This window comes from Athalia rosae, chromosome 1 (assembly GCF_917208135.1).
Source record: "Athalia rosae chromosome 1, iyAthRosa1.1, whole genome shotgun sequence".
NCBI classification, from domain to species: domain Eukaryota; kingdom Metazoa; phylum Arthropoda; class Insecta; order Hymenoptera; family Athaliidae; genus Athalia; species Athalia rosae.
In genome coordinates, this window is record NC_064026.1 from 22348181 (window position 1) to 22370791 (window position 22611).

Genomic DNA, 22611 nt, shown 5'->3' on the forward strand with positions numbered 1-22611 from the left:
CACATTAATTGCTTCTTGGAAGTCTCGGAAAGGGTTTTCATGGAACATTCTGAACACCGACCCTTACGTTCCGAGCAGACAAAGGCCGACGGAAAAGGTATGTTATTCTATATAAGATGCACAACAGCTATAGCTAATGATTAGTTCTGACCGCATGATGACTAACGACTTCACGTCAAAGAGAAGTTTTATTTTATGAAAGTAATAGTTGTTATTCCTCACTCTGATCGAATAGAAACAGGATACTTGATATCGATCCTTGTTCCGCATGCATTAAGATACTGTTTGTTCTGAATACATGTTTTCACAATCAGGCAGGTAGTCCCAGAGCGGGGTTTCCTCGGATCAGTAGACGAGATCTGTATCTTTGAATCAGTAAAAAATCAACCTTCTTTAATGATTTATGACAATACTGTGTAGTGCATGACGAGCCAAGTGTGAAATGATATCACAAAGCTACAGTTATTCTCTTCCCTGATTATTTAAACTTTGACCGTAGCTACTCGTGTTATTTATTTACTTCGTGGTAAACGTTAGATTAATCAAAGTGATTAGGAAGCCTTAACCTGATACTTTGACATAGATGTTGCATACCGTAGATAACCGTAGAGTTATGAAATTTAGATAACCATCACAAGCAGGATAGAAATGTGTTATCGATGATATGTTCGTTTTTCAATCAATTTATTTATAATCAGATCATCCAATAACATAAAATCGACCTCGTCGACCTTAAGTTTTTTATAAATTACAGTTCAAAGGAAAAAGAAGATCGATAAAAGCAAAAAAACCGCAGGGGCTGTAAGCGATAAAAAAGGAGAAGCCGAAACAGGAAAAGAAACTGCCGGTGAAAAAAACGAAAAAATTAAAGACGAAGACGAGGACAAAGGAAAGTCTGAAGCAACGAAACCGAAAGGTCGAGCTGAAAAGGACGCAACAAAGACGAAAACTAAGAAAAATAGGAAGCAGAAAAAGAGCATCACAGAAGATTCCGATTCTGACATATCCATTCGTTCGATTGATAGCGAAGTCTGTGCCGCAGGTGAGTATGAAAGGCGGTTTGGTGATTCGAGAATGAACGCTGGAACGTTAGATTTCTCGGTCGTCCAATACGTACATTTTGATCCGTACCGTAATATCGCATACAAATACATATGCAGGTTGTCGAACCTATGATATTTTTTGAATATCATTTCATCTACTCCGGTCATTGAGTCCTATTTCTTCATCGGTTATAGGTTTGGCCTTGACAAAAGAGGATAAAAAGAAAATCGAAGAAAACCGTCGCAAAGTTCACCCACCACCGGAAAAAACAGACGCGAGCGCAAAAGCTGATGAAAATATATAGAGAAAACGTAAGCAGCAAAATTTTATGCCGAGAGGGCAAAGAAAAAATAGAATCATCCGATTACGTCGTATGAGCTGATCATTTGAGAATTCATAATTAAACCAACGAAACAGTTATACGATACACATAACGTAAATGAAATCTATAAATATTCAACATCAATTTCATTTTCGATCGAATGAAACCGGCGAATGTAGGACACCCAATTGGTAATGAGACTCCGATATTTGAGTAATCAGGGCGATTAGAAACCAGCACGGACAATCAATGAATGTCTGCAGCTGATGTTTTTACGGTCGTTTATTTCAAGGTGACAGATTACAGGATGACAAATATGGTCGTTAACCATGTCTCGCTAATTATTGCATTGTAATTATTATCCGTTTACTTGATCGATGTAAAAACCATCTCGTTTTAACCGAGTTATACTTCTCTGGACCATGATGGTTGTTTCCAGGGTACATGTAACAGAATTTTCATTATTTAACCGTCGCCGAACTTAATATAGTAACAGATAACATGCGATGGCCTGTGTTGCGTCCAAAACCCTCTGCAAAGATTCATTTGAAGCGTAGATTCTTTACGTCATAAGATTTAGGCTACGTGACTGCCTTCACACCCTCGTTTTGTTTTTATATTTTCAAGATGATATCGTTGATAATTCGTGACATTGATTATGCCACTCGTCGAGGTCTCCAATAATCGGTCGGAACAATTTTTTTTGTCATTCTTTGATAATTTCGTATCACCTTCTCAAAGGATTAGCCGTATATGTATCTTGGAGGATGTCATCCGAGGTTGATTAATTTCGAGAAAAAAGGTCATTACAACACTAATTAACCAAAAAACCCGAGTGTTTATGTATGTAATTACATCGTGACTTGTGAACTCTCCATGAAACTTGCCACGTGATGATTATTTTTTTCCTTCAATTCTTTGTTTTTTCTTTTCTCATAATACTGTTGAATGCAACGCCCGCAATTGCATTGTACCAGGTAATATATCATACGATGTCCATCGGCGTGATATGACGCAGCTCCATGACCATCACATTGCAATTCTTCGAACGAAGGATTCCTGAGGACGGGCAAAAAAAAAAGTAAATTCCATCAGCAAATTAACGCAAATACAAAAATTTCCATTCGGAATTAGACATCATTCGTTGGATTAGGTATACACATGCGAGAGTGTTTCGGAAAGTTCGCAAAACTACATTCGAGTCTTCTCATTGGAATGTTCCGGGATATTACCGAAAATTGATTCACGGAGCCTTGCACAATGCCCGTGTTCCGACGTTTTTTGATAAAATTACGTTTTTTCAAAAAGCGTTGAATTAGGGTTGTCTTACTTACAACAGTATCGGCGAAATACTGATGAGAAACGCGCGACAGGATTACGTTTCGAATCGGAATCCTCGGCGAGCTTCTGACCGGCGATCCTGATGATGGCGAAAAGTATCAATATTTATGGTAGAACCAGGCCGAGAAGATACCAGGGGCCAAGCGTCTATAAATGGTCCATATGTCGCAGATGAAGTCACACGTGTTATCGTGCACAGATGTATATATGGAACGCGAGGGCGAAGGCGTTTATATCGAGAGGAGCAAAGAGAGGTACTTGGAGTAATAAGAAGTAATAGCTACTTATCTGACTAGTGTTTACAACTCTTTCGAAAATTAGACCAGACGCGTGCGATAACCCGTTCAGTAAACTCAGAGTTCAGAGTTAACACAGTACAGAACACTCTCTCTACTGAGTTGATCGAATTATTGTTCAAAAAATTAAACTACAATTATTTATACTAAATAACAAATGCCACTTGTCAAAAGTACGACAAAAAAGCTCTTTCCATCACCGTCCACCGCAACGTCAATTAATAGACATTCGAATAGATTCGTTGGATACATAATTTTATGGTGCGTGAGAGAAAAAGTGACTGATTTTACAACATTGTGAAGTAGTACACCGATATCTTTCAAAAATGTTCTGGTACACTGGAATACCGAATCGTGAGTAATCATTTTACAGTTAACTAGATTTATCGATTATATCCATGATTATTCACAGCAGCTCATTGATATGAGAACAATGTGATGGAAACCTTTTCCTTTAGTTTGGTTGTCACGCTTTGGCAGCAAACTTATATTACACGTATAGTTGACGTAAATTTTCACCGTGAACGGGAGAGCAACGGAAGCCCTGTAACGTGACCTAATAATCGATTATAAATTCTGTAAACAAATAAATTATTCAATCCTTCGTAAAAACGAAAAAAAGAAAAAACCGAATAAAATAATTCGAAATATGCACCGCGAAACATAATCAATTCCACCGTGTAATAACAGGTTTTATTTATATTTAAATGATATCCGGGTGTTTCATAGAGTTTCATATCGTGAGAAATATATTCAATATTTTTGATTCAATTTCTTGAAGTTATAAATAATTTTTTTCTTCATTTGATTCTGCTTTCGCGAATAACCCAGAAGCTAGTTGAGATAATAATTTATTTACAAGGTACAAGGTATACGTTCATAATACGCGTATGTCGTATTCTAATCCAAGTATATGTGAGAAAAACAAATTCTTCGGTAATTACATATTGTGATAAAGTTACAATTAGTTTAATCACTCGCAGGTTAGTAATAATGTTTTTATTGTCCGTATTACTAGAAGTTGATAAACTCCGATTCCTTTACCAGCAAATGCTTGTCCATTTTTTTGCTGTTTTTTTTTTTTTTTCAACGCCCCTCTGTTTTTCAACGGTCTCAGAGATATAAGTTGGTCTAGAATTCTTCTAGCAACCAAATTCTGATCACAGAATTAATCAATGATCACACTAAATAATGACTGATTTCGATGACTGCACCGCCGACCTTTCGAGTCTCGAAAAAACCGGTATACATACAGGTTTACATACGATATTGTCTGCAAGTGTTGCACAAGAAAAGGCCGAACCGTTCGCAGGATGAGAATATCTTGAGAAGATGAAAGATAAGAGATAAGAACAAGATTTCATCAAACCGAATCGGGCTTAAATCAAGTGTTGATTGAATACGCCGTACCGGTAGGTAGGTATGCTCGCACATAAGTATAATTATATCGGTATACGTATAATTCATGCACAGATGATTATCGAGTTCCCGAACATTCAAAAAAGAAAACCTGTATGTATATCGAGCGAGTGCAATCTACTTAATGCATGTCAGTTTTTGTTTGATACTATAAAAAATTGAAAAAATAAACCTTTTCCGCGTACGCCATTCAATTTCACAGTTACACGGAATGAAAAAATTACCTTTTTTTCAACAGCTGTACGGATCGAAGTAAGTGTCTGAAACCCACCAGTTGGAATAATTATTAGAAATTGGGTAAGCGTCGGAGTGTTCCGCGCGGGGTTTTCAAGTATCTGCTTGGAACATAAGGATAAAAACCAATATTGAAAAAAGATACTCATAACAGATTGTGTGTAAAGGAATATTTATTCAAGGTTCACTAATTTATTCTTTTCATGGTGGATTTTATTTTCGTACGATACTTTTCGGATGTGTGTGTCCGTCTAGCAGCGGTGGTCTTCCTTTTTTCCTGCGGTAATTTTACGGCTAGTCAAAGCACCTCAGTGACTCAGCATCCGTGTTGCGATACCGTTTCACCTGATTTATCACTATCTAGCCAGTGAGGTTGTGTGGTTACGGATAATTTCTTCATAAACATGAGATTCGCGGCGAAGTCACATTTTTGTTTCCCCCTCTTTTCGTTAGCTAGTGAAAATTATCGTTATCAATGATTTTTGGAAAAACCAAAAGGAGATTACTGGCCGATTGATAATTTCACGTGGAGTAGTATTCGCTTGACAAAAAAACCGATCGAAAAATAGTCTGTTAGAAAGGATATATCGAAATGTTGCAGCGAGCGTACACTTGATCTCGTTATATTATAGAAGTTGCATCGAGATGGTAGCAACACCAGAGGAGCTGCGGACGATCATCTGGTCGGATGAAACTATAAACTTGCGGGCGGTGAGCTACTCCGATTGTGAGTCACAGAAATTGCGTAAAAACCCACTATAAGATGCTGCGGCTGAACACAAGGGCCAACCCTCCGCCGTCGTTACTACACGCTATATCGCCATCAAGGATCAACCAGGAGCAAGGCCGATGCGTGCGTAGTTCTTTCATCGCTCGAGGCGGTATTTTAATTCGGCGAGACAGTTAGCATAGAGGAAATTCCATCGAAACTGGACAGGGTTCGGCGAACTTGACCTTGAAGGGGAAATGCAGAAACGACAAGCGTCCGTGAAGCCCATCTTCCGAGGCCGATACTCGTTAAGTCGTTCGGTGAAATTACATCCCTCGAGGAAATAATTGTGGTAGTTCCTCCCTGAAACGATCAAGAGGATCAGCCTTCACGACCGCAAGGATCACGAGGTATCGGTACACTGGAGCGTTTGGGGGGAAACAGTTCTCTCAAATGTTTTATGGGTAGCTGACCAAGTTTATTGAGTTTGAGAAATATCAGAAATTTGTGAAAAAATGTATTTTCTACCTTGTACGCTCATAAATCAGTTTGTTCAAGTTTTAAATTGTCATTGTCTTTCCAACCCGAACCTTTTTTTATAATCCAGAAGTACGATAGAAGCACGTCATTCATAAATGTGTTTGTTACTTGTGAAATTCAGACGACACCGTGCCTTATATTAGGTATCAAACATACTGCCAGAGTATCCTACAATGAGAAAAACAAGAACTTTATACGCGTTGTTTGTTTAATAAAGTATTAATTCTCCTCGATGGTAATGCACGCGTCGAACGAAGTCTCGTCATGGTCGTTCTGATCATAATATTCTTTTTCTTGTTATAACTTATCAGAGCTGGTTGTCGGGTGAAAAACTTTGTCTTCAGACGCGTGCAGGGGATTTCGGATTTCCCTACTTTTTTGTCTCTTTCCACGACGCGTACATAAGATGAAGATTTTTGCGTGGAATAGATGTTTTAAGATATGCAATCGATAGAAATATCGATAAATCAATATAACTGGGCATTTTTTGTTTCACGTTCATATGTCAAATCCCTTATATCACATCGCATACCGACCTAGAATACACGTCGTTATGCGTCGATCCACATTATCAAGGTTGAAAATAAACTGATTCACAATAAGTGTCGGGGTATACCCATCGACGGAATAGTCCGAACACGGATATTTTGAAACACTGCCAATAATATGAAATTTCAAGCGTATTTTCTGATTCGCCAGATACATATCGTCTGGTCATTGAAATATGGAGGCATTATACTTTTACGTTACATCACGCAATTCACTTATACGGATGAACATAATGATAATGGCGTCTCCTATTCACCTATTCGCGAATGAACATCGGAATATAACTTTGTCTAATGTATACGAAACTCGATGACTAAACGAGGACGCGTGAATGTCTTGTGTAATTCATGCTGCGTTTAATGAAATATATAAACAATTCTCTAATATTCGATTATGTGACGTGAAGATACCGGTCGATGTTTGCCATCTACCACCATCATACTTTTACTGCAATTACCACATAACAGCAATTATTCTAATATCCGCAGGTGCTACGTGAGTCTTAAAATTTATGACCGGAATTTCCGAAAAATGCTGGTTTTACCGGAAGATAGTTAGTTGCTAAAAGTGGGTTTACGGAAAGTTCCTATATATCTCGTTCATTAATCAATGATTTGATTTTCTTCCATTTTAAAAACCGTTAGCAGAGACTATTCGCGATGATATACCTACCTTTGTAATGGTGAAACATTTTTCGCACACCGATACATAAAACTCTTCGCGTTCAAAAAAATTACTCTCTTTTATCGGAAAAAAATCTAATATCTTTGTCACAAATGTCACGATGAACCTTGATACGTGTTGTACAAAGACCCGCGTCGTGTTACATTGCGAGAACTCACGGGAAAGCAATTAAAGAAAAAAGAAATTGAAACGGATTGCTGATCGGTATATCATACACATGTATATTCTACAGACACCTGGTGAAATGGAGATGGAACAAAATGACGATTGCTATAACCGATACGATGTCACGTAGAATTCAGGTTATCATGAAACTGCATTCACTATGTTGTTATTAATCATTCTCGAACTGAATGTCAATGTAAGTGAGCGGATATTATGAGTTCAATTATATATATCACAAAATGCACTCGAACTTTATTATACGGAAAATTACGCAACTGCACATCTTCCACTCACACATTCTCCGAGTAAATGCTTGGGACAGAAGAAAAAAAAAAAAAAAAACTACCAATAAAATCATATCCGGGAACGTTTTACCAGGCGGATGTGCGATGCATCATACAGGGAAACTCGGGGCAAGATAGGGCACCCCAAAAATTTCGTACAAATTTGTTTAAAACGATCGAGAAAGACCTTAAACATCATATTGAATTGAACATTTATTCTATATTTTTCTTATAGATCCCTTAAGTACCCCATATTGCCCCGCGTTCTCCTATGTTCTTGATATATACCTAGCATTACCTAGTATCAAAATTAATTGCCTCATAATCACTGCATATTATATTACAACTATGAACTATTCAACATGAGAATTAAAATGATCGCCGGATTATAAGCCACTCCGGGATTAATCGCACAATCGTAACGCGCTTAGAATAGGAATATACTTATACCTTGATTAAGTTATAAAACTTCACATATTATATGTTCGCGTGTTTCGCGACAGCAAAATTATTGAGAGAAAAATAATATACACACCTATGCATACAATGAACAGGTGAAGTTCTAACACAAAAACCTTTCCTATGGAAGAAACGACGTAATGAGTTGGATAATGGAAATATTTCCGTAGTAATAATAATCGCCTAATATGCCGATCATTGGACGGTGCAAAGTCCACGTATCGTCAATATACATATAAATATCATGGTAATCGTTGCGGTTAATTTGTTCTTATATATTTCGTGGATTTCCTTACCTGGCTTCACAAAAATGATACCACATTTATATGACGTCGCGGGCTATAGATATTTCAATGAAAATATTAAAAAAAGCAAAAGAAAATATATCTTGACCGGACCCCTTAAGAATGCTGCATAATATGAAGGTATGGATCCGCTACCAATATATCGACATACATGTAATACACCTTATGCATTCTTCAATACTACTCTATATCTAATAATTGAGGCACAAGACAAATATTGTATATGTAAAATGGAATGAGGATATAAGGCGCGTGGGGTTATGGACGATTGCGAATGCTGGACTGTGGACTAAATTATACAAAGGTATAAAAAACCATTTATACATTATATGCATGCTGTGGGTGGAGGTGGAAGAAGCATTGCGAATCACAGGAGCTACATATATAAATCTTAGGTATACAGTTAGGAAATTTTCAAGTCAGATTTATCTTATTTCCGGAGTTATCCTTTCTGAAAGCTCATAAACTATCTGGACTTCGCAGAAACGTGTCGCGAGGCGCGTGCACAGCAGTAGCCAGCTATACAATAAAATGTGGTGCGCGCCCCGGCGTTGAAGTCACCATATAGTACCGACGCGGACGGAACTCGAGTAACTTTTCGTACGAGGAAAAATAAAACCACCAAGCTCGTGTCAATTTGCAATTTTCTGAGAACTTATATTTACTTTCGCTAAATATTATCGACAAAGAAGAACTGTAGTATGATTTTCAAATTTTATCACCCCATACACTAAATCAATGGCACCAAAGGACCGGAAGCTGAGAAATTACAACAGCAGCAAACATTTCATACGTGAGTTTTAATACGTAAGATTAAGGGGTAAAAAATGGCGGAATGTCAGGTCAAACAAAATAAACGTCCCCGATCTCGCCTGATTAGCACGTATTATACATTCCTGTATCGCCGAATGGAGAAGATTCATGATCGGAAGTGTATGTAATCATCAATAAAACGTCGCTTCTATTTACTCAAAACACTTTTTGGTATCAACAAAAATAATGAATAATTCTACTTGCATAGTTTAAATTGGAATCGCTGCAATTGACACATTTTTGCAAAATTCTGAATTCGAAATTTGAAAAATGAGAACGAATTGTAACCCCAGCGAATCGAGATCGCGGCACAGTTAATATTCTTGCGTTGCTCATATTTTCGAATATTTTTTTCATCCATTTGTTTTTTACTGTTCAATGAAATAATGTTATTTCGAATCATATAAATAAGTTCGAAAGTAGGCGTACATACCTATACATGTAATATTGGTATGACGCAGGTTAGGTGTCGAGGGTTTTACTAATTATATATCATCTCAAATTTTACGACTTAACACACAGCGATAATCAATAATACTATTCAAAGTATATAATTTATCGCAACATTATCCACGAGCAATATTTTTCCTTCGATTCGTTTGGTGTTACTTCGGACAAGGTATGAAAAATATTAGCGGAACGACAAACGAGCGGTAATTTTTCATCTCATTATCGCTTTTATTTCTCCTTTAACTCCTATTTGTCTCTAATTCATAATTGGTGCGTTTCATCGTGTAATGATTCATCTATTATCGTTGACAGTTATGTATTTTATCCTTTCCCATTATAGTAATTAGTTATCCGTAATTAGTAATCACAGCAATTCTCGCCGTAATTACATCTAATATAGATGGTAGAGTGCAACTATGAACAATAAAAATTATTCTAAAGTCATATCTTGGCAGACGAGTACATAGTTCTCGTTTATCGATTGAATGAAGCTTTTGGGGAAATTACTATCTCTAAGCTCCATTTACTTTGCTCGCACGACTGCATCGTCAACTAATTATCACACATGTATGAAGAATGTTCGCCCGATCGGAGTCAGAATGACGTTCCGTTCTCTCCATATGTTCTAGCAATAAATTTCTTACGTAAAAGAGTTATCAAATTAAGTCACCACTACGATATCGCGCTTTGTATATTAACATCAATATTAATGTGAGCCACGAATTGTCATGATATTATGTAGCATGCTGTATACGATATGATATTAATTGCTACTGCCCGCGCGATATATCAACTCTAAACATCGTGACGTACGAAGCCCATCTTGCCGTTTCATTTTTTTTTGTTTTTTATTCTCGAAGAATGAGTTACCAAATATTTGATTAATAGGCTTACTGCTCGTATTCGAAGATTTGAAGTCATAGAAACAAAAAAAAAAAAAAAAAAGTGGAAAGTATCTTCAACGTGAACTACAAGAATTATCTTCTTATGTTTGAGTAATATTAGTTTTTTGCTCATTGGGTAAAATCGAATTTCACTTGAAGAGGTTGAAAGTCAATGATTCTGATATTTATTATTCAGGCACCAGATGAATGCGCTGAGGAAAGTACGGATGCTGCTTTAATGAACGTGAATATTATACCGTAGGTGTGAGAAGAAACATGACGATCATTTGAATGTTAATCGCAGTATGTATGTACTCACATACTTCATGTGCAATTTGACTTGTCGATAAGTGGCGTTGTCCGATTCAATGGCCACCAGAATTAATTTAATTTCGCGGAGAAAATAAACCTTCGAATTCTATACGAGAGTCGAACTGCTCTGCTCTGTGATTTACATAGTGAATTTCCGGCATGGGTTCCGATCAGTTAAGAATTTGGGGTTAAACTTTATGGTATATTTTGTGACCTGCCATGTCGTTTTCCACCTAGAGTCCCGATACATACGCGATCGACCTCACCTAATTTGCGAACTAATCCCCTCGGGCGTACAATGATTTTGGAGGCTAACGCGTTCTACTTCGCGTCAAATGATATTCCATCAGGGTCAATGCAGGTTCTTGCACTCATTGAATTCCAGTAGAAGCAGATTAGGTTCTCAGTCTTACAAATTGCAATTCGGGCAAAATACGATCCGAATAAAAACGACCACAGTTTAAACAGTTCAAATCATTCCTTGATATGCATACCTGATCCCAGTTCACAATTATTCGTACGCCATGATAATATGGATTGAAGAAATTATGCAAACAGGAAGATAATCAACATCATGTACTGATAATACCGATTTATTACAATAAACATTCTATGCCTCCGTATAAAGTTATATAAGTTGATTGTAAGTGACAAGTAATCGGTTTTATCTGATGGTGAAAAGATCGAGGCTTGTTTATGCACCTAAACGATCAAGGCTACAGTCAGCTTCTGTAAATCGGATATACTTCAATGAACAAGCGATCGTTCACGAGCATTTCAGTCTAAGACCGTTAATAACCATCGTTACTCACGTATCAAGCGGTCGTGTGCTGCTCACAGTCCGGACCTATTTATCATACGGGCACCATAAAAATACACTCGGTAATTAGTTTAATCTGTACTGTCTCGCAATAATCTATATCTACAACATCGCTTCAGGTCGCAATTTTATCCAGCCACTCAATATCATAAATCAATTGTACCGACGTATGCATGATATTTCTATTTCCATTGACAGCGTGAAGATGTAATAGAATTTTTATCATCCGATTCGAAAAATAGAATCGATATCGCGACATCACTTATGCCGCGTTAACATTATCATCGATTTCGTATCGAGTTGTCGCTAATTTTATCACAATTACCATGAAAGATTGTTCGAATCAAAGTCGAAGGAAAATAGATATGGGGAAAAACGTCAGGCGATAGTTGTGCTATGGCATTGACAAGGGTGAATTCGATAATGCACTAGAATATTTCCAAATGGAAACCGATATTTTCTCAAACCGCATGATCATTTGTAGCCTTATTATGCTCGGTTGCTTTCGAGATATTATCGGTATAAATATTGGCTGAACATATGACGTGGATCCAATCGGATCGGACAAAGAACGGGACATGCAGGACGCTCTGGTTGAGAGCGCTTTTGATCACGTACTTTCGGTAAACGGAGTGCTCTGTCCGTGTATTCGCTGTAGCGAAAAATCTTTCTCCGCTCTGAAACTCTCGAATTATTTTCGAAAAATACTTTTCCAATAGACACAGCCTCCTCACGGTCCCTGCCAGTTCTGAGGATCCCGATTACAATGACTTACATAATAACTCAAAAACGGTCGGAGATGAATAAGAGTTTTTACTAATCTTTGGATACGTATTGATGTGAGCTATAAATTTCGGCATGAAACTAAGCAGAATAATTTGTTTCGATGTTTAACAAAAAGGCGGATAGGTGGGATTTCCGAAAATACCGTGTTTTTTTGAATAAGAAACTCTGTCATCATTCGTTCCACCGATACCGTACGACAATTAATATCCGAAATCTTTCACTATGTCTGTCTTAGTTCACCGAATTTACCATTCTACTGGAACATTTTATACAGGGTCTATCTACCGCCCCCGCATACCTAATGATTTATGAATGAATAAAAAATGTTATTCTTGTTATTTATACGCACATCTGTGTGATGTTATAACACCGGAATTTATGACCCAACCTTTAATATTCCGCGGTTATAAATTGTGGTACAAATAGTGTCGGTCTATCCTACATACCTATCAATACCAGAAATTTAGTAGTCGAGGCCGAATGTTGCGGTTGTTTAAATCTTTTCAGCTGAAACATTTGTAATTTTCCATTTATCGATATAAAAATTTTACACTCATACGAACGCCGAGTTTCAAGTTCCGCAATTCTTACGCTGTTCCAATGATCTCTCTTATACTCACAAACACATCTCAATACTCGCTGAAGTTTAATGAATTTTTTGCTGCACTCAAAATCGATCCGTGCAGCCAATACTCGAATGAATTCTGTACACGATTAATACATTGCAACGCATGTTATTGACCTACGTTGTTTCTGCGCAAAATAAAAGAAAGAATATTACAAACAGAAGAACAAAATCGCTCGTGATGGTTGCGGTTTAAGACAGATTAAAATATTGGCTTGTTAAATAACTAATAAGAAGAGACTTGTTGTAAATTATGTTTTAAATCTCAACGATTAACCCAAGGCAGGTAAGAAAAATTCCAGTGGCCTGTATTTGCTGTACAAAATCTGTAGGAAAAAAATTAACGCGCACATTAAACGTGGAATATCACTATCAGAAAATGAGAAGAGAAAAAGTGATCAGAGAATCAAAAATAACGTAATCGTCGTTTAGAGAGCCGTGTGATTCTCGAGATGGAGTTCACACAAGAATAAGGAGACAAAAATAATTGGATAGGGGAACGAAACGTTAATCACCTTCTATACCGTACGATCTTAGAGCTTTGAGATGTGATCTGTGCAGATGACATTTCAACGTCGATATAAATTCGAATACAAGTCAATGGATCTTGTTGACTATTATACTTTCTGTAATAATTGCAATTCGTACATATAATCGCGTTGTAGATTAGACGCGCAATTATTTGACTCTACATGGCATACCGGGCATTAAAAATTGATAGTTCGGAAACTACAAGCGCGTGGAAGTATGGTAGATCTATAATTTATAGTCAGTTGGAAACTAAAGAATAAAAACGATTCGCACAACCCACGGCACACTATCTCTCAATGACACCGCCGTAGTTGTGGTCCTTGTTCGAAAATATATTAGGTTCTCTGTTCGTCGTGTAATAAACGTTTAATAATTTTTTTTATTTTTTCTCCATTTGTACCATTTGACAGGCTGCCAACTGTGAATAAAAAAAAGCAAATCACGAAAAAGAGGACAACAACGGGCTCCGGCAGATTATGATAATTTTTCGACTAGTAATACGTTCGATTAATTGCGCAAGCTTTTCGCAGAGCTGTTAGACGGCTATTGGTTTCGAGCGTCCAAACAAGCCCATTACATGAACCGATCTACCGAGTTACCGTTGATTCGAAACTAGAACTGGCCGGACCATCCGCACGTGACCTTGGACAATGTCGGCTATGAATTTGGGAATTCTTTAATCGAGTAACGCAAACTTATGCGTCGTATTACAGTCAATTAGGCGTGAGCCGTACGCTTACTACGCGTTTCAGATATCGAATGAAATTGAAAAACCGTGAGCAGGAAACCCGTGCGAAGGAGCTCTCTGTCTCAAGGAAAGAATCTCTGTCTGGTAGCGCTGCGGTAGTAGCACAACATCGCTAAAGCCTTCGGAGCTGCTATATATTGGGCGGACTAGTTGGGGTTCGGGTTCGAGGCAACCGTAAGGGTTAAGACCGGTCGGATGACTTGTGGTTAGACCTTGAGATTCAACGTTATAACATCGTATACCCTGCACTCGTGCGACGTGCTAACAACTCGACAAATATTTCGATTCGTAATATTCATGATCGTTACATGATCAAGACGAAGAACCCGACGATAAATCATACGCGATGCAATAATCCTGAGCTTTTAATTGTACCACAGGATTTCGAAAACTAGGTTCTCCTGGTTTAATTTTTCCCTGTAATTCCATGAAATCCACGCTAGTAATTACAAAATGCCATAGGCGAGAAATTATCTTAATTCCTGTCATTCCGTTGTTATTGCAATCGGAGCAACAGGCAATAACAGAAGTCATGCCGGTCGAAAAAAGATGCCCCGCGATCTACTGCCGCCTCTTACGTACAGCGCGACCGGAAAACCACAAATCGCTAAAGACTATCATTTTATACCTTCACGATTCCAGTAAAACAACTGCGATTACGGCACGTGTGTATGACGCAGTATGCGATTTTTATTAACATCGAACGAAACTTCGGCCTCGGGAAGAAAAAATTCAATTATCACTCGACCGCAGTGATCGAATGACTGTGGACGTTCAAAGGATAACGAGCTTTGACGGACAGATCGATAAACTATTTTCTTTATTTCATTCACTTTTCATCCATATTCGCTCGATTTTTTTCATTCTCCGTTCTGTTTAATTTTTTTTGTTCATGACAAACTACTCCGTAATGTGGAAACGATCATTTTCAGCGTGGTATGATCGTCACTTTGGATTGGAAACAAGTTTACAGTCATCGTGTAGTTTTTTTTTTTTTCTCGGGTTTCGGCGTTGAAAAAATAAAAATACACGATCATTCGTTTCATCGATTGAATTTGCTGAACGAAGGTGATTCGATGACGCATAATTAATAACGTCGAATCAGATGAGAGGTTTCGAATCGGAGTCATTGCACCCGGTTCTTGGTGTGGAAATCCCTTCGGATTCGTTAAAATCCCATGAGAAACTCTGTGTCGTATCGGACTAAACTACTCGGTTCTTGAGGTGGAAAATTTTGAAGCGGATCAAAAGTTAACGGTGCGCTTGATTCATTTGTTAATTTATCGAAAATCCGAAATCTACTCCCGCAGAGGGAATACGTGATCACAGATTGTTGCACATTTGATACTCGAAGATTGCATTTCTTTATTCCACAATTTTGAGTTGATTTCCATCAAGCAAACACATCAGGTATAACCTTCGTCTTGGGAACTCGGCTGCTCAAGGGTCACCGGCCTTGGCTCAAAACAGGTCCAAATATGCAATCCATTCCCTTTCGAGTTCTTGGTATAATGGGACCAGCACTTGGAGAATTCACAAAGTGCATGCATTTTCATACCCGGACAAACTGTAAGACGGTTTATGCTGTCGTGAGAGCGCCGTGGGGTGTTTCGTACACAGTGATGCCTGAAAGTTTATTTTACTACCAGTCCTTTCCGGTTAACAATATGCTGCTCATTTTTTCTCCACCTGGACCCTTGCGCTACATCCTCAACCTTCCACAAGGCGTTTAGGCCACTCGCGTAACGTTTAATTATCTCGTAACTATATCGGTCCTGAATATATCCCACTTCCGTATGTATACATATAATGTGCATGAATACGAGAAATGATAAAACGTTCGACAACGAATCATCCCACCATCCAAGTCAGATATTCGATCATTGTTCATCGATGTGCGTCATTGGGAAAGAATCGGAGAGATCTTTTTTTTTTTTTTTCAAATTGCTCAAGAGCCGCTCCTGGTCAGGATGTTTCTGATTACGAGACACAAGTGACAGATCCTAAGCGTTATTGTGTCAGATCGAAAGTGATTTGAATTTCGAGTAGATTCTCACATAACCGATTATACACCACCGATACGAAATCGTGTGAAACCGGTCTTGATATCTATGAACGTATATATGATGATTTTTTTTTCTGCTTCTCTCGCATTATCTTGGCCGAGATGGAAAAGCGTGTCGATTCACGACACCGTAAATTCCGAAGAATGATTGGTCGTACGGGCAAAAGCCATCGATACAGAATTAATTTTCGAAACGATACAGATCTAGAATAGCAAAACATGTTTTTGAAAAAGCTGCATTTCGACCACGGTCCGAGAATCATTTAGCATTCCAAGCCCTAATGATATTTCTAGTTCTTGACGAATAAACACACTAAACTTCATTGAACTGCAGTCGATATGCCAAGGGAAATTGATGACATCGTATAATTGCCAAACAGTATTATGCGCACGCCTGTATCACCGACTACGTGGGCGGATGTTCACCTTCCTAGGAATGCATTGAAGAAATTCAGGACGACTATCTTCGTAGAATGACATTGGTTCGACTTTATACATTATTATATCAGACCAGTCAAGACCGCGAAAGATCTTTCTGGAACTCCGTCGATCGCGGCTATTAATCGTCGACAGGGATAGGACTAGAAATATGCATAGAAAAAGGAAAAGAGATAAAAAAGATAAAGTGAGAGAGTAACCGGTACGCGGGTATGCGCCGTGTGTATCAAAGAATCGCAGCGACTCGCGAGCAAGGCGCGTGCAGGTGTAGTAAATCGTTGGATGGTGGTAGGATGTAAATGGAAGGTAGGAGTTAGTTTCACCTGTTGATTGGTTAGAGGTCCACGTGCGACGTCCACCTCCATTTTCACCAGCAGAGCTAAAAAGTGGGGTGCATTCAAAGATATTTTTCAAAGGCGGCTTGATAATTTTCGCCACTTTTGTATTGTGTCGCAAGCCGTTAACACTGGTCAAAATCGAATTAGAATAAGATTTTTGAGGTGTTTTGTCGAAAAATTTGATAATTTTTACAAGAATTAAAAGATCCTACAACGAAGTTCTATAATTATTAGAATGTTGCATAGGAGTGTAATAGTACCTGTATCGTACACTTTTATATAAAGAAATATTGACATTAACAAAGGTAAAGAGGAACGAATTTTTCATTCAATTGAAACCCAATAAAATAAAAAATAATAGAGGAGCAACGGAAGTGTAGATCGACTACTCGCTCGGTGCTCGCACAGGTCGAATTCTTGAAAGAATAATCCAAGACATGAGTGAATGCATCGGAAGGACGTCGCAGCCGTCAGTCAAAGTGTGATAATATTCGGTGAACGAATTACGTTCGATGTGACACAGGTCGACATTATTTTCAAAAGCAACTGAGACGCCCTCAAAAACAATTGCCTTTAAAGAGGTGCATGAGTTGACGATTGAGATTAAGAATTATTCAAGCAACTTGGTTGAACTTTGAAGTTTTCTTTTGAGGTGTTCGTATCATCGCACCGTCGAGAGATCGTTGATCAGTGTTTGATTACAGGCGGTAAAATCGAACGGTCTTCAATTGACGTGGTTGTAATATTGAACTTTTTGAGTTATAAAAGTGATAAAGTATGAAGGACGTTACTTCGTTTTGGAATCGTCTTACCGGACGAAGATATTCCGCGGTAAATACAAACCCGTGTACCATAACAGATTTGACTAATGACGTTACCGAACAGGAGCTCAGTCCATCGACAGCCACGACGAACCATCGAAGCCTACGAAGAAAGTCTTCCGTCGTAGTGAACCAGTTCTTTAACGCCGCTATACCAGTGCAATCGGATGGTCGAGCGCGATGGTCGAAAAGTAAGAGAAGCAAAATTTTTCAATCACATTCATTCATTATGGTGATCTGCTATCGATCGTACATATCAGCGCGTTCACATTCATTGGATATTCTGTACAGCAGGCCGTCCGCGTCGGTTTGAACGGCGAAAAGAAAAAACGATCGAAAGAAAAATGTTGAAAAAATTTTTGAACGATGGGGAGTTATTCGTTTGGGCCCGTACACCTCCGCTTGTTAGTGTCGATTGATCTGACGCGGAAGGCACCGCAGTGATTTTTTGTTCCCCCGTAATGAGGATCAGTTTTTTTTTACAAACGACATCGTCTAGTGGGTTTTTTTGGATCGATCACTGTTCGTCGAATACTATTTCACCTCAAATTCACGGCGTTTCGTGCGGTACGGATTATTAGAAGAATAAACCGGCTTAAAATCGGTCATAATTATGTTCGTTCGATCAATATTGTATCTTATGTAGTCAGAATTTACTTGAGAAGTATATTTGATGCGATTGGAATGTCGTTCATGTACACACAGGCGATTAATTATAAATGGAAAATTCTATTGCCCGATTCTCTCAGAAGCCTATATATAGATATATGTATGAGGAGAATTAGTTCATCAGGCCACAAGCGAGAGAATTACCGCGCATCACGATTATCGCTATAAATATTATATCAAGTTGTAGGCGCGTTGCTTTGTGTATAAAAAATGAGCCATTCGCGATGTACGCGTCTATTTATTTCTTCTCTTCCTCATTTGCAATGCAAGAGAAAATGTGGGGAAAAAAAAACAATGGCTTGGTCGCGCATAGATCTTCATATCAATGACCTCATTGAATTCTGGCAGGACTCTTATGCAACTCTCTCAGAAAATAAAATTGGCCATTCATTCCTCGTAACACGCATACTGGTGAATATGAAGCATGTACCCAAAAGCATCGCGTTAATTACAGGACTTATTATTTTCTGTCGTATCCGATGATGATTCCTCCGTATATTAATTTACGTATATACTTCGGTGACGAAGTCCAAATTCTTCGCGACTCGAATCAATTGAATTTTACCTGTAGTACAGAGGCGAATCAAGCATCACCGACGAAGCGTAGATGGAGAGAACGCAAAAATGAAAGAAGCCTAAGGTGGAGCGTTTTTGAATTTTTGAAACATGACCATAGATTATTTTTTTTTCAAAATTAACCTTGTCGTATCACATTGCCAGAACATGCCAGCGTTCGTGTTGGTAATCTGACGATATCTCGTTTCAAGATCAACTTATTTAATGACGCGATTATGAGTTGTATATAATTAGAAACGGAAATAAATATCAATAAACTTCAATGATGGGTATTACGAACCCTCGTCAGCGATGCTAGGTATCGAGTCGCAGCAGTCATCGAAATATCTCAATTCAATCGACTCGAATGAGTTCAGCAGTCACTTGATTTTTCTAGGAATTATGCCTGAGCACAAATATAAATCGGTTAATTATTATCGCGCTTTCTATAACGCCTAAAGTACATCGACATACATCTAATTATACCGAATGCACAACCTTGAAAAACTTGCCCGATGGACGTAAAACACTTTCCGGAAAACATATATTCATGTTTATACTTTTGCCACCAGACTCATTAACGGTGTTATAACACACGGCGGGGCGCTTACTTAATACCAAATTTATTTAAAGTACCTGCAGAAGTAAAATATATCTTTGAACTTTCGAGGTACTATTTTTATGGTCATCATACGTTTTCGATCCGGAGGATCACGAAGCTTCGCATGTAAATTATACGCGTACGTAATCCACTGAAATATCACCACGATTTGTCGCGTTGACATCCAAAGTCAACGCGACCCTCGGAGGAAAGTCATTGCCATCGAATTTGCCAAATGTGATACACGGCGCGTAATTTGCACGTTCGTTCTCTGACAAGTTCATTTGAGTACTCGATGACACCTTCAATCGAGACAATAATGAAATATGTAGCATGATGCGCATTAAAGTTATCGATTGGACTATGGTGTTAACGTTTCGCTAAACCTGCGGTATACGACCTTCATGTGGGTGCGATAAACGAATCGAGGAATGCGAGGACTGTTTCGAAATACTCAAGACTTCGGGTCAAACGTGCACGAATAGTAAATTTCTCAACGCGATTGTTAATAGAAATGAAATAGTAGATACATGTCTAGTTTTTTATTCTATTTTTCTATTTGAACGAGAACCATCCTTGAAGAATTTTGCGGGAGCTTTGTACGTGTGAAAACACTGCAGGTGATATACGCGTTGCAAAATCGAACGCCTGTCCGCAATTCGGATCCGATAATTATGTAAATTAGAATATTAGTAGTTTGTTGTATAACGGTCAAGAGGAGCCCATCCTCGTGTAGGAATATCATAAACGTGATGAAAAATTTCATCGAAATGAGTCGATTCGACGTTCTGAAGCATTGCGAGAAAAAGATCACTCCGATTGATCGTTGAAAAATAAATTTGACGAATCACTGAAACCTTATAAAGCTTGTCATATTATATCGTCGTTATAATTGCAGCGATAATAATTAAATCACAATTAATTTTTCCTCCTTGTTACTGACCAGAACGAGTTCGGAATGTGCAGCCCAGAGCGTTGGAGATCGTCAATCGTCTCGAAGCATTCCAGGACAAAGTTTATCGTGGTGTCAGATTACGCTCGACCGTCACTTGGGTTGATTGAGATGAAATTGAGTTCAGATTGAGATGCAAATTCACGGTTCAATCAAAAGTGATGTTTTCGAGGAAAAGGTGTTCAAAGGATTTTCCGAACTCAGGTTGGGCACCTGCTGCTACCGCGTGACTCGAAGGCTTTAATTTATAAATACGAATCTTATGACATATACGTATGTACAATGGCACTAAGACGTTTGCCGGTACGCTGCAGCTTATCGTGATTGTTCTTTCCCCTGCGAGCGTATAGCTCTAATGCAGCAATTAATAGACAAAACACGCGCCTCACGAGCAGAATTCATATATTTCCGGGCAGTCTGATTGACGATCTCCTCGTTGCTTTGTTTTCTTTCTGATATCAACTCGGTACACAAGTACGGACACAGACTTCGTAATACCGACGATACGAGAGTGATCGGACCACGTTGAAGATACTTACTTTGAAAATATCTACGACAACAATAAAAACGCAAGCACAACCCGATAGCGTATATCCTGCCGGAATTCCCGAAAGCAAAAATGTGGACTATGTATCTTCCAATAATTCGTACAATGAGCGAACCTGGAGATTAAACAAACGCGAAAGGATCAGGAAATTTCCACGGATTTATTGAAATTTGATGAGACGATCAGAAGAAGATCGACGAATCGGGGAAACCTACGTGATGAGTCAGTGAGATAATATGGGAAAAAAAAAAACGAAGGAAAATTTCAAATCGAGAAAAAGTTACTTGGACGTGACGTTCGGCACGGAATTTGGGGAATGATTGTTCAACTGGGAAATATTAGGGGCACCGTGGGTGTATCATATGTCTATGAATATTTGTCGCTTTTTTTAATCAAAGTTCGCCTAAAATAATGACTCATTGTCAACTCGTTTCTTTAAAGCATAGCGCCCGACTCTGAAGCGGATTTTTTGCGGGAATCCTAACGGCGAAGATGATAAATGAAACGAAAAAAAAAATTGAATAATTAAAGTCAGACATCGCGGAGGATCTCCGGAGCGTAAACTAATTCATTATTTTTTTTCTTTCATTTTGTATTAATCAACGATTGTAAAATTTGCATAATATGTATGTATATACCTATACTACTTCGTGTAGACATCAGTTACATTATTCTACGTATAGTATGATATCAACGTTAGAGTGTACGTTATTGTACGAGACGCTTTCAATTTCTATTCGAATTTATCCTGAGATTTAAAAGCAGTGAATCATTGTGCTTTTTTGTAAAGCCATTAGTCGTTTTAAATCGCCCTCGCACCTGTCTGGCATAGAACGCAGGTATATATAAACCATTCCGTATTCAGTTCGTAACAACATTTTAGAAACGTGTTTATAAACAGTACGGTAGAGAACGCACGTGGGCTGTTATATGATTCTTCGGAGCAAAGATGAAAGAAAGACAACAAAATCCGTGAGAATAAAAATAACAATTGAAACGAGTGCGACGTGTTGCGAAAAAACGTTGACAAAATGTGTTATGCACCACACGAGGTACAATTCACCGGGTCTCGTTGATGATTAGCCATAAGAAAAATTCGGTATTCTATACGGACGTCGAATGACTTAAGTTTGTTCGAATAAGACTGTGAATAAGAATCGGGACCCTCCGCGCGACTCACAATTAGTCTTAAAGCAAAGCAGAAAACGAGCTCCCGTTCGAGTACCAAACTCTCCACCTCGTGTTTCTCAGCCGTTAATTAATTATGATTCCGTCCTGAGGATGAAGCAGCTGATATTTTTAGCG

The 22611-nt window shown here is 38.3% G+C and overlaps 2 protein-coding genes and 2 long non-coding RNA genes across 8 annotated transcripts in view; 2 read left to right on the top strand and 2 right to left on the bottom strand.

Moving 5' to 3' along the window:
- The first annotated feature begins 327 nt into the window (after positions 1-327).
- Positions 328-7627, top strand: LOC105691354. 2 transcript variants are annotated; one of them, XM_048659041.1, is made up of 4 exons: positions 328-666; positions 755-1042; positions 1239-1355; positions 5289-7627. In XM_048659041.1, the coding sequence occupies exons 1-3, from the start codon at positions 660-662 to the stop codon at positions 1346-1348; spliced, it is 405 nt and encodes a 134-aa protein (XP_048514998.1). In that variant the 5' UTR covers positions 328-659; the 3' UTR covers positions 1349-1355; positions 5289-7627. The 2 variants fall into 2 exon arrangements, with proteins under 2 accessions (XP_048514998.1, XP_048514991.1); XM_048659034.1 differs by lacking the exon at positions 5289-7627 and having other exon boundaries at positions 1239-2150.
- On the bottom strand, positions 1631-2968 carry LOC125501907. Its single transcript, XR_007279644.1, has 2 exons — positions 2701-2968; positions 1631-2425 (listed from the first exon to the last, which is right to left on the bottom strand). It is a non-coding gene; the product is annotated as an uncharacterized LOC125501907 (long non-coding RNA).
- Positions 2872-22611, top strand: part of LOC105691353 (scavenger receptor class B member 1-like) — a 40564-nt gene continuing 20824 nt past the window's right edge. The window contains exon 1 of one of the 4 annotated variants that reach the window (XM_048658996.1): positions 2872-2961. In XM_048658996.1, coding sequence (XP_048514953.1) covers positions 2907-2961 — 55 coding nt within the window. In that variant the 5' untranslated portion in view covers positions 2872-2906. Of the gene's footprint in view, positions 2962-3083; positions 3358-9028; positions 9145-17252; positions 18174-22611 lie in introns of those variants that run through there. The other 3 variants (XM_012409762.3, XM_012409761.3, XM_012409759.3) reach the window with 3 other exon arrangements.
- On the bottom strand, positions 4123-5329 carry LOC125501912. Its single transcript, XR_007279648.1, has 2 exons — positions 4647-5329; positions 4123-4326 (listed from the first exon to the last, which is right to left on the bottom strand). It is a non-coding gene; the product is annotated as an uncharacterized LOC125501912 (long non-coding RNA).

What these genes read in the sequence shown, in the direction of transcription:
- LOC105691354 (XM_048659041.1), top strand. An exon ending in TAGCGAAGTCTGTGCCGCAG is followed by an intron (nt 1,043 to 1,238) that starts GTGAGTATGAAA and finishes CATCGGTTATAG; the next exon opens with GTTTGGCCTTGACAAAAGAG.